The following is a 15,339-nucleotide window of genomic DNA, read 5'->3' as shown; positions in this document are numbered from 1 at the left end:
ATTTTTCAGCCCGGGTTCCGTTTTTCCCTAAGCTTCAGGATGCTTGTAAGTGTTCACTGCCCTGAACAGTGTCCACGTTTCTAGAAGAGAGGGATTTTCCTGCTGGCTAAAGAAGTGGTTAAAAGTTTTCAGAATAGGGACCCTCAGGGGATAATTAATCCAGACTTGCCTCATTGGGAGGAGGGGCAGTTTTGGGTGGCGGAAAGAGAGCAGGCAGGGGCTTATATATACCTGGACCCTAAATTCCCTGCCCTAAAGCATTGGGTAAACAGTAAACAGTCGCTCGTGGTTCCTGTGGGCACTTCTGGGGTATACCTTTAATCTGCGCAGATTAAAGGAAATTAGTTGCGCGTTAGAATTGTTTACCGATGGCAATAGCCAGTCTAAACCCGTTTCAATTTTTCTTGCGTTCCAGGAATCCGAGCTCCCATTTCCTGTTCTGAGTGTGGCTTTTCGGGAATGCCACTAGAAGGGCGGGAAAGATGGCCCTCCAGCCATAGGAAGGACAAAAGGTTTGAATTTCCCGCTCTTCCCAATCGCGCCACTTCACTGACTGGCGGGGAAGGCCCAGGTCGGGAGAGGAAGATGTGCTGGTGTTTCTTGGTAAACTTTTTTCAAAGAACCCGGACTCCCAAAAATAATCCCCAGTAGACAGAAAATGACCTTGGTTGAGGAAGAGGAGGTAATGGATCAGCTCTAAATCCGGGACGGGGAGGAGAGGAGAATGGGTAGGACTAAGCTGTTGACTGCCTACGAAAAAGAGGAAAACAGTATTTTTCATCTGTTTATGAGCATTTTATGTAGTTGACATACAACAGTGTCTTTGGATGAAGAAATAAAATATACAGTAGAATTTCTTTAAAAGGACCCCTTTATAAAGAAAATTTAAATTTAAATGATCTTTTTCCCAGATCCCACGTCAGCCAACGGCTCTATGAGTACCTCAAGTCTCAGCAACACAAAATATAGTTGTGAATGAGACCCCAGCCTCAAAAATTAATAATTATAAAAAGACATATTCTGCCCCCCCTTTTTTTTAATTATCGAACTCAGGCAACAGTTTAAGAATCACTGACCCTTAATATTATTTCTTAACCTCTTCAAAATGGTCTGAGGTAGGGATTATTTTTTTCCCATCTTGTCCTTCAAAACTTTTGCCTGCCCGCTTGCTTTCTACCTTTCATCTCTCTCTCTCCTCTCTCCCCCTCCATGCTCCCCTTCATTCCTAATATTTGATGCTTTACCTAAAACTTTACCCTTAATTGACAAGTTCAAACTAAACTTGGGTTTGTAAACTTAGACTTAGGCCTTTTTACCATCTGTACTGAATACCTGGCTGATCTCTAATAAGTGAACAGAGAATTTAAATAATCAGATACCTGGACTCTGTGGTAGACTCCCGATCTATAGTGGGGAGTGGTGAGAAAGTAGGAAAAAACTCATAAAATCTCTCCAGCTGCATCTGATGAGGCACCAATTTTAGACACAGCAGAGCCAGTAGGGCAAGCCATCCAAGTGAAGTTCTACAAGGGTTTATATACCCTCTTCCCTAATAAAGTACCCACATTTTCTCCAGAGAGGCAGTTTCTGAGTAAAAAGGCAAATGAGAAAAAGAAAAAAAGCCTGTATTACTTCCCTGATTCTTCTTGCAGCCACGGGAAGTTTTGCCTGCCTTCCTATCCAACAAAGATGAGCTGGAGACAGGAAGAGCTCAATCTGTCAGGGAGGGAAAGGGGAGCTGCTCTGGGCTAAGTTCTGGGTGCCAGGAACAAGACAGAGGGGGGTTCCGAAGACTTTTAATTTGGAGAAAGGTTGAGAATTTGGAAAAGAAAAGAAGGATCCACAGACAGATAACAGGGCGTCCAGAAAGTGTTCATGATTCAGGAGATAGGGCACAGTTAGAGATGGGATGCCCTGGCTCTGCTTCCTGGCGGATGAGAGGACACAGACTTCTCCGTCCTGTCTTCGGCATCTCTCCGCAGCATCTGATGTCTTTCTCCTTGGCTTTTCGTTTCCATTAAATAATATACACATTTAAGTCAGTTCTTTTTAACTTCCTTGCAAAATAATACCTGCCCGTTATTTTAAAATAACAACCACCACAAAAATTTCAAATAAACAAATGAAAATCAACTGTAATTCCATTATCCAGGACTTTTTTGCCATCAATCTTCTGGAAATTTTATTTTGTGCCAGTCTATAAACGTATAGATATATTAATGTCATATGAGTTCATACTTTCTTTTATCCTTTCAAATTTAATAGAGATCTTGTTGCCAAGTGAACAGGGAAACCCTGGGCCCTGGGGCCTCCACTCGGCCGGTTCCGAAGAGGTGATCAAAGGTTCTTGGTCTTGTCACAAGAAAGAATTCAAGGACAGACATGCAACACAGAGGACAAGGGACACAAGCCGGAAAGTTTATTAAAGTTAAAAGTATACCCCTGAGATATGAGAGAGAAGGAGCGGCCTCCCCCTGCTTTTTCTTCCTCACTTGCTCAGGGGTTTCCTGTCGTGGCGCTGCCATCGTGGGCCCGTCTGGTGGGATCTGGCCTCTCGTGGATGCTGCCAGGACAGGCCTATGACCTTCCCCACAGCTGCCCATGCCTGCCTCCTTGCTGGCCTCCAGGCATCCTGTTAGAGCCTAGCCTAGTCTAACAGTACCAGAAAGAGAGCTATTGTCAGGGATAACTTTTTTTTTAATCTGAAAAACTTACCTGCGAGGCAGGGCAAACATCTGATTAACATCTACTCTTACCTTCCTGTGAATTGCCAACTCTCCTCTGAAGCCCCAGGTCCTCACCACGTATGGATATCATACAATCGTCAATTGCCTGACTGCCTTTGAGTCTCATGTCTTTACAGGGCTCTCAGACATAAGAAATTATATTTGCTTTTCTCCTATTAATCTGCCTTGTGTCAAAATGTAATTATTAAACCAGCCAAAGAGCCTAGAAAGGAAGAAGGGAACATTTCTCCACCTCTACATTACCACTGCTGGTTTACAGATGAAAACAAGCCACTCGTTGAATTCTATATATTTGCTAAATTTTTGTGTAGTTGTTCTATCAATTGTTGAGAGGGGGTGTTGACCTGTCTACCTGTCTACCAATTACTCCTTGCAGTTCTACCAGTTTTCCTCACATATTTTGTAAGGCTGTTATTTGGTGCTTACACATTTATAAAGAATTTCTGGGTTTGGGGCACCTGGATGGCTCAGTCGGTTAAGCGTCTGTCTTCAGCTCAGGTCATGATCTCAGGGTCCTGGGGTGGAGCCCTGCATCGGGCTCCCTGCTCAGAGGGGAGCCTGCTTCTCTGCCTGCCATTCCTCCTGCTTGTCCTATCTCCCTCTCTGTCAAATAAATAAATAAAAACTTAAAAAACAAAACAAAACAAAAAAATTGCTTGGTTTTCTTATTAGATTGACTCTTTTATCATTTGTAATGTCCTTTTCTATCTCTGGTAATTTTCTTTGCTCTGGTTTACTTACTTGATACTAATATAGGCACCCTTGATTCCTTTTGTTGATATTTGCAGGGTTGTTCTTCCTCTACCCTATAATTTCAGCATGCGTATATAGTTATATTTGAAGTGAGTTCCTGTAGACAATGAAGGGGAACATTATTTGCCACCCTAAAATATGCCTCCTTGGCATAAGGATTACCTAAACTGATCTTTTTTAAAAGATTTATTTATTTATTTGACAGAGAGAGAGAGGGCTCAAGTAGGCAGAGAGGCAGGCAGAGGGAGAGGGAGAAGCAGGCTCCCCGCAGAGCAGGGAACCCAACGTGGGGCTCGATTCCAGGACTCTGGGATAGTGACCTGAGCCAAAGGCAGATGCTTAACTGACTGAGCCACCCAGACGCCCCTGATTTTTTTTTTAATAGCAGACATTAAAAAAGCTTTGAAAACCTAGTAGAAGTTAGCCTTTCGTAAGAGAAATTTACATTTTCAAGGGAAATCTGCATTTGCAAGAGTGTTTCCCTCTCTGTGCCAGGAAGGATGACTAAACCTGTGGGAACTCATTGGAGAAGGCAAAAACTTCAATCTGCCTAACAACCACAGCCTTGTTTACTGTGCTTTGCCTGGTAACCTCCCAAAATGGGCCTCCCCACCCTCCACCCTGAACATCTTTTGCCTTTAGCTGGAGATGGTATTTAAGGTGGTGGCTTGGGCCATTTGAGGCATTACTCAGTGTTTCCTGGATCTCCCCCTTGTATACAGGAGGTACACATGTTATGAAACTTCTGGGGTTTTTTGTTTCTTGTTTTTTTTTTAAATTCTGCTTCCTCCTGTTAATCTCTCTTGTATTAGATTACAAACTGAATTCAGCTAACAATCTAGAAGGATAGAGGGAAAATTATTTTTCCTCCCTACAACAGCATCCATTTGGAGCATGTACTTTTATCCACTCAGCCGATCTCTGTTTTTTAATGGATGTATTTAGACCATGTACATTTAATGCAATTATTGACAATGATGGGGTTCAGGCATACTACCCCAAAAGATGGCACTTTGACATACTGAATATCTTACGCTAGAGGCGTTTGGGAAAACAGCAAACCAAGGTTACTTTGACCTCCTCTTCCTCACCCCTCTTCTCTAAAGGCAGGATTAGAAAAACATCACCAGAAACAGGGAATTTAGGGCTGAGAAGACTCTATGAACAAAAATGTTACTTCAACATTTACTATACCCATTGCCCAAACCCCCTTGTCTTTTCAGTCCTTTAGAAATCTACTTTGTTGCCTAAAGTTATAAAAGTTTCCTGCTTTGGTCACTTCTTTAGGTCTTCATTTTTTTAGGAAGGCTCCCAAGGCCATGTAAAAGTTCCAATAAAATTTGTATGCTTTTCTCCTGCTAGTTTATCTTTGTTAGTTTAATTATCACACCCAGCCAGGGACTCTAAAGGGGTTTAGGAAGAATTTTTCTTCCATACATGTTAGGCCTTAAGTTCGCCATTTTACTTTTTGTTTTCTGGTGGGTTTTTTTTTTTGGTTTGTTTTTAATTTTTCCCTCGCTGTTGTTCATTTCTCTGTTTTCTAATTCAGACTTTCCTGTGGGCTGCTTGAATATTTTCTTGAGACAATTTGAATTTGAATCATCTATTGTCTTTTCATAGTTTTTAGTGGTTGCTCTAGATATTACATACATATAACATCACAGTCCACCGGTATCTAGTTATCAGTTCAACTTTACAAAGCCTGTCTCCTTTTAAATCTTTTTGCCCTCTCTTGTTTATAATATAATTATCTGAAATATTTCCTCTATATACATCGAGAACCACATCAGATAATATAAGAAATTTAGCTTCTAAACATAATTTAGAAAACTGAAGGGAATTGTATTTACCCATATTTCTTTCTTTACTTTCTTCCTTCCTGATGTTCCAAAAATCTTATATCATTTCCATTCTTTTTCAAGAACTTCCTCTTGCCATTCTTCTCTGGAGAGATATGCTAGCAACAAATTCCACTTTACTTCATCTGAGAATGTCTTTATTTCCCCACCGATTCCTAAAGGACGTGAAATTCAGAGTGACGGTACCAGTTCCCTTCTTTTAGCTCTTAAAAAATGTGACATTGCCTTTTGGTATGTGGTTTCTGATGAGAAATCTGCTGCCATTTGAATTGATTTTTCCCTTTTATGTAGGTTTTATTTCTCTCACTGCTTTCAAGATTTTGTTTGTTTGTTTGTTTGTTTTGCTTTTAGTTTGCATAGGTTCGATTATGATGTGTTTTGTGGCAAGAATGTGTTTTGGTTTATTCTACCTGGGGGTTTGTGTAGCTTCTGAAATCTGTAGGTTTACATCTTTTGTCAATTTTAGGAGTTCTTCAGCATCTCTCCGCAACATTTGGTCTTTTGTCATTGTCCCACGTGTCTCTGATGTTGATTTTTCTCCCCAGTCTATTCTCTCTCTGTTGTTCAAATTGGGTAATTTCTATTATTCTATCTTCAGATTCACTGATTTTTTTTCCCCTCTGTCTTCTCCATTCTGCTGCTGAGCCCATCCATGGAGCTTTTTATTTCAGTCGTTGTATTTTTTCAGTTCTAAAATCTGAATTTGGTTCTTTTTTACATCTTTTATCTTTTTCCTGGAGGTTTTCCAGTCTTTCATTTGTTTCAAGTGTGTCTATAATTGCTCACTGAAGTGTTTTTATGATGGCTGCCTTAAAATCCTGGGTGGATGATTCCCACATGCTGAGAGGGAGAAGTGTCTCATCATTGCTGAGTAAGTGATGTCCAGGATCCCCATGTGGCCTCTGTGGAAACCTTATGCCTAGGGAGATGGGGAGGCAGATGCACAATTTTTTCCATGGTGTTTCGTTGGAGCACAGTGCTTATTTCATAAGTTTTCTACTTTCTAGGTCGACCCTTGGTCTTTTGGCTAGAGATACCAGGTTTTTCTTGTTTTATGTCTTTATTGTTGCCGTTGTTTGTTTGCTCTCTTTGCCATTTCTAGATTGCCAAGTTCTTCAGCTTGAATGTACTCGAACCCAGATTCTTCCAAATGCTTCTACTTGTAGGGGAGGAACAATTTCTCTCTACACTCACAGGCTCTCCAACTGGGTCTAAGAATTCAACTGACATAGATTAATGGGATAAAAGCCTACAAGTTTTAATTATTACTTTTTGTTTACATGTACATGGGAGTTTTTGAAAGAAAAATGAAGACCCAAAGAAGCAGTTGGAATTTAATGCTTATATACTGTGTCGGACAAAAAACAGGTGTGTGACAACGTGACAGGCAAAGGGGCTGGGGCTGGGGTAGTTAACCGGGTGAAGAGACTGGGAAGATTAAGGGTTAGTTTAGCAATGTTTGTACAGATTTCTCTTAGCCTCAATTTCCTGGCCATGGTGAGAAGAATGACTCTTTCTTTCTGGTATAGGGAGGACATCTTTCACATGGGAATTTCAACCCCTGCTTTTAAGGAAAAAAAGGTAAAAAATGAGATTGTCCTCACAGCTGTTCTTTTGCAAGTTCTTTAACTCCAATTAGTCAATATGCCAGAGTAGCATATTTGGGGAGGGCATGTTCTGGACTCCTTCAACAATAACCTCAAGGCCAGTTAGATTTTCTCAAGTGAGTTCAAGTCACATTACACTTTTTTGATTGAGCAAGGAAAAGATATTTACTTTCTTTCATTGCTTATATAAACCCATATGCGTCAAAGTGTCCTGCTCCTGGCAGAAGAGGGGTTATTGGGAACAGCTACTCTTCTCATATTTTTATGGAAGAATTTACCCCCCTCATCTTCCTCCCCAATATCTGCTCTCCACATTATTCTTCAGAGTCAAATGCCTAGATGTTGCTGATTTTGAAACCTTGCTAATAGGATTTCATTAAGTTGTTCTACTCATAGCAGAGGCCAAGTGTTTGTCGATTTGTCTGACACAGTGACCTAGATAACTGGATGACTTATTTTCATCCGTGATTCAATGGAATATAGATTTGTGATGTTGTGACTGCAGTTTCTATTCTGGGTTTTTGAAACAGGCCTTAATCTTGCCTTCTATTTTACCTAGCTCTGTACATACCCACTGCTCCATCCAAAGTGACCTACAGTGTATTCAAGAAATGAGAACACTTCTATCTTCTGGCCCTTAGCCTCTGACGTTCCCTTGGCTTTGGATGCATGTGGCCTTTTATTGAAGCATTTATTCTTCTTGTTTGGCTAACTTCTTTCCCTCTTTCAGGTTTGAGCTCAAATGATACCGTCTTGGTGACGCTTTCCCTGACCATCTTTGTATCTATGCCCTTTTCCTACCTTTTGTCCAAACCACTCAACTCCAAAAAATGCACTGTGCACTTTTACTATGTACTTAGCTTATTGTGCGCTTCCCCACACTAGAAGAGCCTCACCACAAGGGTACGAACAGGTGGTTACCTGCTTTTTTCACTGCCATGTTCCATGTACCTGGAACACTGGCATGTAGCAGGAGTTCAGTAAATATACGTTGACTGAATGCTGGATGCTCATCTCCCGCACACACTCTCTTCCCCTTCTAACCCACAGTGATTACTCTTCTCCTCCATGTGGTCTTATATTACTTATTATTTAAACCTTCTTTTGGGGATGCAGATTATGCTCTACTATTTAGTCTTCAGATATACAATTCTTGCCTTTTCAAGAATATCAAGTCTTCGAGGCAGGATTTGAGATATCTTTTTATATCTCCATCTGGGGTCTGGCAAAGACACTGAGCCAGTGGTTATTATCAGTGTTGGTGATAGTGAAGATGACGATGAAATTAAAAAGCAGGTTGAATATTCTTATTTTTAAGATTTTATTTATTTATTTGAGAGAGAGAGAGAGAGAGAGAGAGAGAGAGAGAGAGAGAGAGAGAAACAGTATGAGAGGGGAGAAGGTCAGAGGGAGAAGCAGGCTCCCCGCTGAACAGGGAGCCGGATGTGGGACTCGACCCCAGGACTCCGGGATCATGACTTGAGCCGAAGGCAGTCGCTTAACCAACTGAGCCACCCAGGCACCCAGGAGGTTGAATATTCTTAAGAAAAAAAAAGTCAAAAGGGTCAGAAGACTTAAGAGAAGGCAAAAAAGAAACAGAAGATGAGCATCTTTACTCTCCTGCCAGGTTCCCTGGATCAAAAGATGGTTCTCTGACAGAGTTGGCTTATGAGTAGATTTTCTCACACATAGGCTCTTGTTCCTTTTACCATCCTGTTTGGGAATCAGGAGACCTTTAGCTTGAGCCTGAAAAAATTTCTGAAATAATTATTCACCTCCATCTGCGCCCCATTTAGTTCTATCTCATGGACTGTAAAAGGAAAAACAGCATTTCTCCTGGCAATCTCTCTTGATGACGGCGGAATTTCCCGAACCAACTAGAATCCTTTGTGTTGCAGCCAAATGAGAAAAGAGAGAGAGAAGGCAGGAGAATTGGGAATGGCACTGGGAATGATGACTTTCCTAGTCAGGAGTTTGGAGTCCTTGTCTCATTAACTCAGCGTGAGTCTGCACAAGGTCAAACAAACAATCTCAGTCTCTAAGTTTTTCAGTCTCTAAGGTGAACACAGTACTCTACATACCTTGAGGGTGGTCCTCGTAAGGCCTCATATGTAAGATAAAGTCTGAAGCAGAAAATTTGCTGTCCTAGCTCCGGGGCTGTACGGTCCAGGTCTTGCTTTCAGTTTTCACTGTTCAGATAATTTAAGATTTGGGCTCTGACAAAGAATTATTATTATTATTATTTTTAGATTTGTTTATTTGAGAGCAAGCAAGCGAGGGGTGGGAGGGCAGAGGGTGAGAGAATCTTAAACCGAAACCGCCCTAAGAGCAGAGAGGCCCACGCTGGGGCTCCCTGGGGCTCAGTCCCACAACCCTGAGATCAGGTCCAGAGCCTAAACCAAGAGTCCCATGCTTAACCCACTGCGCCAGCCAGATTTCCCCGAAGAATTATTTTGTTCCTTTCTTTCTTTTCTGTTTTAAGGTTCAAAGCGTTAACGCAACTGCTGGAATAGACAGACTTCTTTAAATGTTATTTATTCAGCAATTTTTCTGTTTCTTCCTTTCCACAGTCACAATCCCGGAAAAGGAAAAACGGCCAAAAGACAGAGCAGTGAGGACAAACACTTCTGCTTCTGATTGCATTTTGAAATAATATTATTTGAAAGAACCAAATTGATTCATTTATTAGTATTAAAATAAAAGCTCTTCAGGCCTCATTACACTACAGCGACAGCATGCAAAAACCTTCCGCTAGGCGGAGGGCGTGTATGCAAATGAGGGATGCTGATTCTGCTTTTCCATTGGTTAGTTGAAAGTAGCCAATGGGAGGCTTGCAAACAGCCTACCTCCCGGTAGTATAAATATTTCTCTCGCGCTCGCTCTTGCTTTATACTGCTTGTTTTTTTCTGAAGGCGTTTGCTTTCTACGCCAGGATCCATGTCAGGTCGCGGCAAACAAGGCGGCAAGGCTCGCGCCAAGGCCAAGACGCGCTCGTCGCGGGCCGGCCTGCAGTTCCCGGTGGGCCGCGTCCACCGCCTGCTCCGCAAGGGCAACTACTCGGAGCGGGTCGGGGCCGGCGCGCCCGTGTACCTGGCGGCCGTGCTCGAGTACCTGACGGCCGAGATCCTGGAGCTGGCGGGCAACGCGGCGCGCGACAACAAGAAGACGCGCATCATCCCGCGCCACCTGCAGCTGGCCATCCGCAACGACGAGGAGCTCAACAAGCTGCTGGGCCGCGTGACCATCGCGCAGGGCGGCGTCCTGCCCAACATCCAGGCCGTGCTGCTGCCCAAGAAGACCGAGAGCCACCACAAGGCCAAGGGGAAGTGAAATGCTGGCCGTATTTTCTTAACGTGGGTTTTTTCCTAATCAAGAGTTAACCTAACAACTTGCAAAGGCTCTTTTAAGAGCCACCCACCTTTTCCACCGAAAGAGCTGTCCTGCTTTGAACTATTACGAGCGCTTAAAAACATGAAATGTCACAACCCCCAGAAAGCTTTGCTCCCCCCTCCATAAAAAGTCAGTAACAATTAGCTTTGAGGTAAAAGCCACACGTGAGTTTAGTGCAAGTGTGGCTAACGGTATTCACCGTGTTTGGCCATAGTAGGTAGGCTACTTTCTAGTCAGGCAGAAAGGGCTATGGTCTATAGGTAAGTTTGCAAGTTTATCGCAAGGACAGCTTCATACTTTGTAAAATGAAAATAGTGAGCGTTGGGATCTTAACATTTTATGGTAAAGATAATACCCACATTCTCCATCTAGATCCAAGGTGATGAAAATGCACATCTGCTTAAGCAAATGAGAGTAAGTTACAGGTCCTTGATAATTCATGCTTGCGAATAAAGACCATTTTCCTAATTCACAATATTTGTGCCACACCCAGAATTTCGTTTTAGATGCAGCCCATTTATTTCCCTAAACACCTGCAAATTATCTTGAGGATTTCTCTTTAAAAAAAAGATACATTGGAAATTCCTATGTTGCTTTGCGTGATTACCGTACATTTCAAAACATCTTAAGCTCGGTGCAAGAATTTTGTGCACAGTGGATCTAAGAAGGGAAAGGGTAAACAAATGACGTCAGAGTAGCTACAGTGAAGGGCAGGGTTTAGTATTCATTCACCAACCCGAAAGCAACTCTTAATCCGGGCACCTCACGGAGCTGGGCCAATCCGGGGAGGGCGCGGGAATTTTTGAATATCCTTGGGCCCAATGGTTGTTGGTCTGGCTGTATAAAAGCAGGAGGGCTGTTTGCCTTTTACCGGCTTCGGTGAAGACACACTCAGTTCGCCTCTGAGATGGCTCGCACGAAGCAGACGGCCCGCAAGTCGACCGGCGGCAAGGCCCCGCGCAAGCAGCTGGCCACCAAGGCGGCCCGCAAGAGCGCGCCGGCCACCGGCGGCGTCAAGAAGCCGCACCGCTACCGGCCCGGCACGGTGGCCCTGCGCGAGATCCGGCGCTACCAGAAGTCCACCGAGCTGCTGATCCGCAAGCTGCCGTTCCAGCGGCTGGTGCGCGAGATCGCGCAGGACTTCAAGACCGACCTGCGCTTCCAGAGCTCGGCCGTCATGGCCCTGCAGGAGGCGTGCGAGGCCTACCTGGTGGGGCTCTTCGAGGACACCAACCTGTGCGCCATCCACGCCAAGCGCGTCACCATCATGCCCAAGGACATCCAGCTGGCGCGCCGCATCCGCGGGGAGAGGGCCTAAATGTGATTTCCTGGTTCCGTGCCAACTTTAAACCCAAAGGCTCTTTTCAGAGCCACCCAATTAGTTTCAGCAAAAGTGGCTGTGATACTTTCGGTACTCTTGACTGTGACCCTGAGCCTGCTAAGTTGGGAATCCGTGCTAACCCTGGTCATTGGCATATTCTACGACGGAATGATCAGGTTCAACAGTGGAATAGTAGACTTGCGGTGAATTTTCCTAGATAAGCGAGAGTAGCTTGACAGTAACGAGCCATTTTAAACGGTAGCAGAGAATATGTACTTCATTTTGTTTCGATCCTGTTAATGATCTTCGCATTTTAAACAGCCCATAATTTTTACCTCTTAACACAAGTTATTCATTCATGATTTGGAATCAGTTTCAAAGGAGTATAAATATTCCCGGTTTTTTAGTAGTTTCTTACAAAAAAGTTTCCTCACCCCAATAGTTTTCTTGTAACATTTCATCTTTTTTAATTTTTTTAAAGATAACCTGGAGTTTCAGCTGAACTAAGAACCTAGCTGCTTGCACATTTCTTTATAGCTAACTATCCATTCTTAATTGTTAATAAGTTGATGAGGCATAGCTTAATACGTTATTTCTTATTTGTGGCCCTGCTTGCGATTGGTTGCATGGCTTTATTTCTTCTAGGCCTAGGCAATAATTTTTTCACTTGGCTGTAGTTTCTATTCAAGTTTAGGAGTCCTAATTATTTTTCTTTTGTTGATCTTGCTCTCTGGAGTTGCTGGTTCAGTACTGGAAGGAAGATGACCCACATAAGAATAGTGGCTGATTCTTGATGAAAAATAACATTTGCTTTAAAATTTAATTTCCATATTTCACCCAATATTTTTTTTAAAAAACAATTATTTTAAAAATTATATAGCATTTACACTATACTTACAAACTACCTTTAACAGAACAATACTGAATGCTGTAGAACACGACAGCAGCAAATTCCAAAGGCTTTGTGTGTTTTGTTTTCCACACCTTAGGTCCTAATATCTAAAATTTTGGGCCTCCGTCTGAGAGGTGAGTTGATGTACCATATTAAATCATGCGGACAACTCAACAAGAAATATAAAACACAGATTAAACTTGAATTGTGTGGTTTCCTTGGATTTATTTACATTCCAGGATTTTAATAAAGCAACTTTTGTTTTACAACATATTTGCATTCTTAAAACGATAAGGTTGGACATTTCTGTGTGTGTGTGTGTGTGTGTGTGTGTGTGTGTGTGTGTGTGTCACTGTGTTGTATTTTCAACATTTAATTTCTCCAGACTCTCATACGTACCACTCCGGCACAGACCTTTGCTACCCATACAAAGGGTCTGTCAGAGGCACCCAATACCCTTGGCTTGAACCAGGGTGACTTTGCTCTCCAGCTCTGGGTCCCAGCTGAAGTCCAAGTATCTTGGTTTTTCTTATAACTGTGCTGGCTCTTATGTTCATTGTTTGGCTTTTCCCCCTAATATTTTATGTAGCTGCTAGAAAAAGGGTGTTTTAGGTACAGGGCCTGAGAGCATAACTTTAACAAAAGCAAAAGTACCCATTGCTGTCTGAGAGTTAGATGGCCAGAGGACAGTGGCTCAGACTATGCTCCTGCCCCACCACCTGCCCCCCCTTTCCCAGCCAAGGATCAAGGATTTGGCTTTAAGTCTTCATTTACTTGAGTTCCTCAAAGAATAATTGTCCAGTGTCTAGGAAAGTAAGGTTTGAACCATCTTAGAATTCATAACCTTGTTAATCTTTCTCCAGGAGCCTCTGGAAGCAGGCAGCACAGAGCGGCACTTGGATGATAGATGGCCAGTGCTCCAGTTCAGTTTTACTACTTACTGTGACCTCTTACACAAATTGATTTCTCCATCATCAGAAAAATGGGGGTAATACTACCCACCTCAGAACTGTTATTGGGATACTATGAGTTGATTTTTGGACACAGAGCATTGTATAAATGCTATGAATTATCCTGAGCTGTGTATTATTTTCCCTTATATTCTAAGATTTTTTTAAATTGAAATAAAAATGCAAACTTTAAATTCTAAAGTTCCTTTTCATTTGGCATTACTTTGTTGCTCAGTTTGGAAATGAAACTTCAGCAGGTATTTGAAAACCAAAGAATGGAAGAAATTCGCATTTGTAAAAGAAAATTTACTGAACATATTGGACCAAAGGTTGTGCCAGCATTTTAATATTAATGCATTAAGCCTTTATTACATTAGCGGTGTGACTAAGGTCATGCTGGAGAAAAAAAAGGAGTGTTTAACTTACAGATTGTATCTTTTAAACGGTTGTTGCAACGTCCTCGGTCACAGAGAGTTTTTCTTTCCCAGGCACCACAAAGTGATATTACCACACAGGCTAAAGTTTACAGCTAACGCTGTTGGTGTCTAAAATCACACTTTTGGGGCGCCTGGGTGGCTCAGTCGGTTGAGCGACTGCCTTCGGCTCAGGTCATGATCCTGGAGTCCCCGGATCGAGTCCCGCATCCGGCTCCCTGCTCGGCGGGGAGTCTGCTTCTCCCTCTGACCCTCCCCTCTCCCATGTGCTCTCTCTCTCTCTCATTCTTTCTCTCAAATAAATAAATAAAATCTTTAAAAAAAAAAATAAAAAAAAAATAAATAAAACCACACTTTTGGTTTGTTACAGACTTTCAGAAAAGAGGGGGAAGGCAAGGTCAGGGTGCATTTTTCAGACTAAAAAATTTAGTAGCAGCCCTTCCAGTCATCCCAGGAGAAGTGACTTACTAATCAATGAGTGTTTTAGGGAGACTGACCACAACAGTGGGAAGTCAGTTTAGAGATTTGAACTGCATTCCAGGCTTGACTGAAGGACAGAGTCAGTGCACCCTGGGAGAGGGCACAAAGGAATATTTTTCCGACAACCATATTTAACATGTCATGTAGGATCAGAGTCTTGCCAATCAATAGATGAATGGCTAAAGAATATACGGTATATAGAGTTGACCCTTGAACAATGCAGGTTTGAACTGCATGAGCCCATTTATTTATAGATTTTTTTCAATAAATATGATACACTACTGTAAATGTTTTTCTCTTCCTTATGATCTTCTTGATATTTTCTTTAGTTTGCTTTATAATAAGAATAGAGTATAGAATACATAGGACGTACAAAATATGTGTTAATAGACTATGTCATCAGTAAGGCTTCTAATTAACAGTACGGTATTGGTAGTTTTGAGGGGGGATTCAAAAGTTATACGTGGATTTTCAACTGTGTAGCAGCCAGTACCCCAACCCCTGAGTTTTTCAAGGGTCAACCGTGTAACAATGGAATAGTAGCATAAAAAAAGGATGAAATCTTATTATTCATATGGATGGACTTAGAGGGTATACGCTAAATGAACTAAGTCAGACAGAGAAAGTCAAATACCATATGATTTCACTGAATACGTGCAATCTAAAAAAACAAAACAGACAAATAGAACAAATTAGTAGTTGTGGGGGTGGGGGGTAAGAAACAAAATAGGTGAAGGAGATTAAGAGACACAAACTTCCAGTTATACAGTAAATAAGTCACAGTGATGCAAAGTACAGCATAGGGAATCTAATCATATTATAATGACTTTGTATGGTAACAGGTGGTAACACAACACATCACGATGAGCACTTCATAGTGTGTAGAACCATCAATTCACTGTGTTG

The 15,339-nt window shown here is 42.1% G+C and overlaps 2 protein-coding genes across 2 annotated transcripts; both read left to right on the top strand.

The window, feature by feature from the left end:
* Positions 1-26: 26 nt before the first annotated feature.
* On the top strand, positions 27-10,831 carry LOC114212601 (histone H2A type 1-B). Its single transcript, XM_088024147.1, has 2 exons — positions 27-45; positions 416-10,831. The coding sequence occupies exon 2, from the start codon at positions 9,904-9,906 to the stop codon at positions 10,294-10,296; it is 393 nt and encodes a 130-aa protein (XP_087880273.1). The 5' UTR covers positions 27-45; positions 416-9,903; the 3' UTR covers positions 10,297-10,831.
* Positions 10,832-10,927: 96 nt separating this feature from the next.
* On the top strand, positions 10,928-13,720 carry H3C2 (H3 clustered histone 2). Its single transcript, XM_028107526.2, has one exon. It carries the CDS (start codon positions 11,264-11,266, stop codon positions 11,672-11,674), a length of 411 nt encoding a protein of 136 aa, XP_027963327.1. The 5' UTR covers positions 10,928-11,263; the 3' UTR covers positions 11,675-13,720.
* The last annotated feature ends 1,619 nt before the right edge of the window (positions 13,721-15,339 follow it).

This window comes from Eumetopias jubatus, unplaced genomic scaffold (genome assembly GCF_037043125.1).
Source record: "Eumetopias jubatus isolate StellerSeaLion01/CBP00866 unplaced genomic scaffold, mEumJub1_p1.0 scaffold_6, whole genome shotgun sequence".
Taxonomy (NCBI): domain Eukaryota; kingdom Metazoa; phylum Chordata; class Mammalia; order Carnivora; family Otariidae; genus Eumetopias; species Eumetopias jubatus.
This window is presented reverse-complemented; position numbering and strand designations above follow the sequence as displayed.

Coding starts and splice junctions, on each gene's coding strand:
- LOC114212601 (XM_088024147.1), top strand. CDS start 9,904: ATGTCAGGTCGCGGCAAACAAGGCGGCAAGGCTCGCGCCAAGGCCAAG.
- H3C2 (XM_028107526.2), top strand. CDS start 11,264: ATGGCTCGCACGAAGCAGACGGCCCGCAAGTCGACCGGCGGCAAGGCC.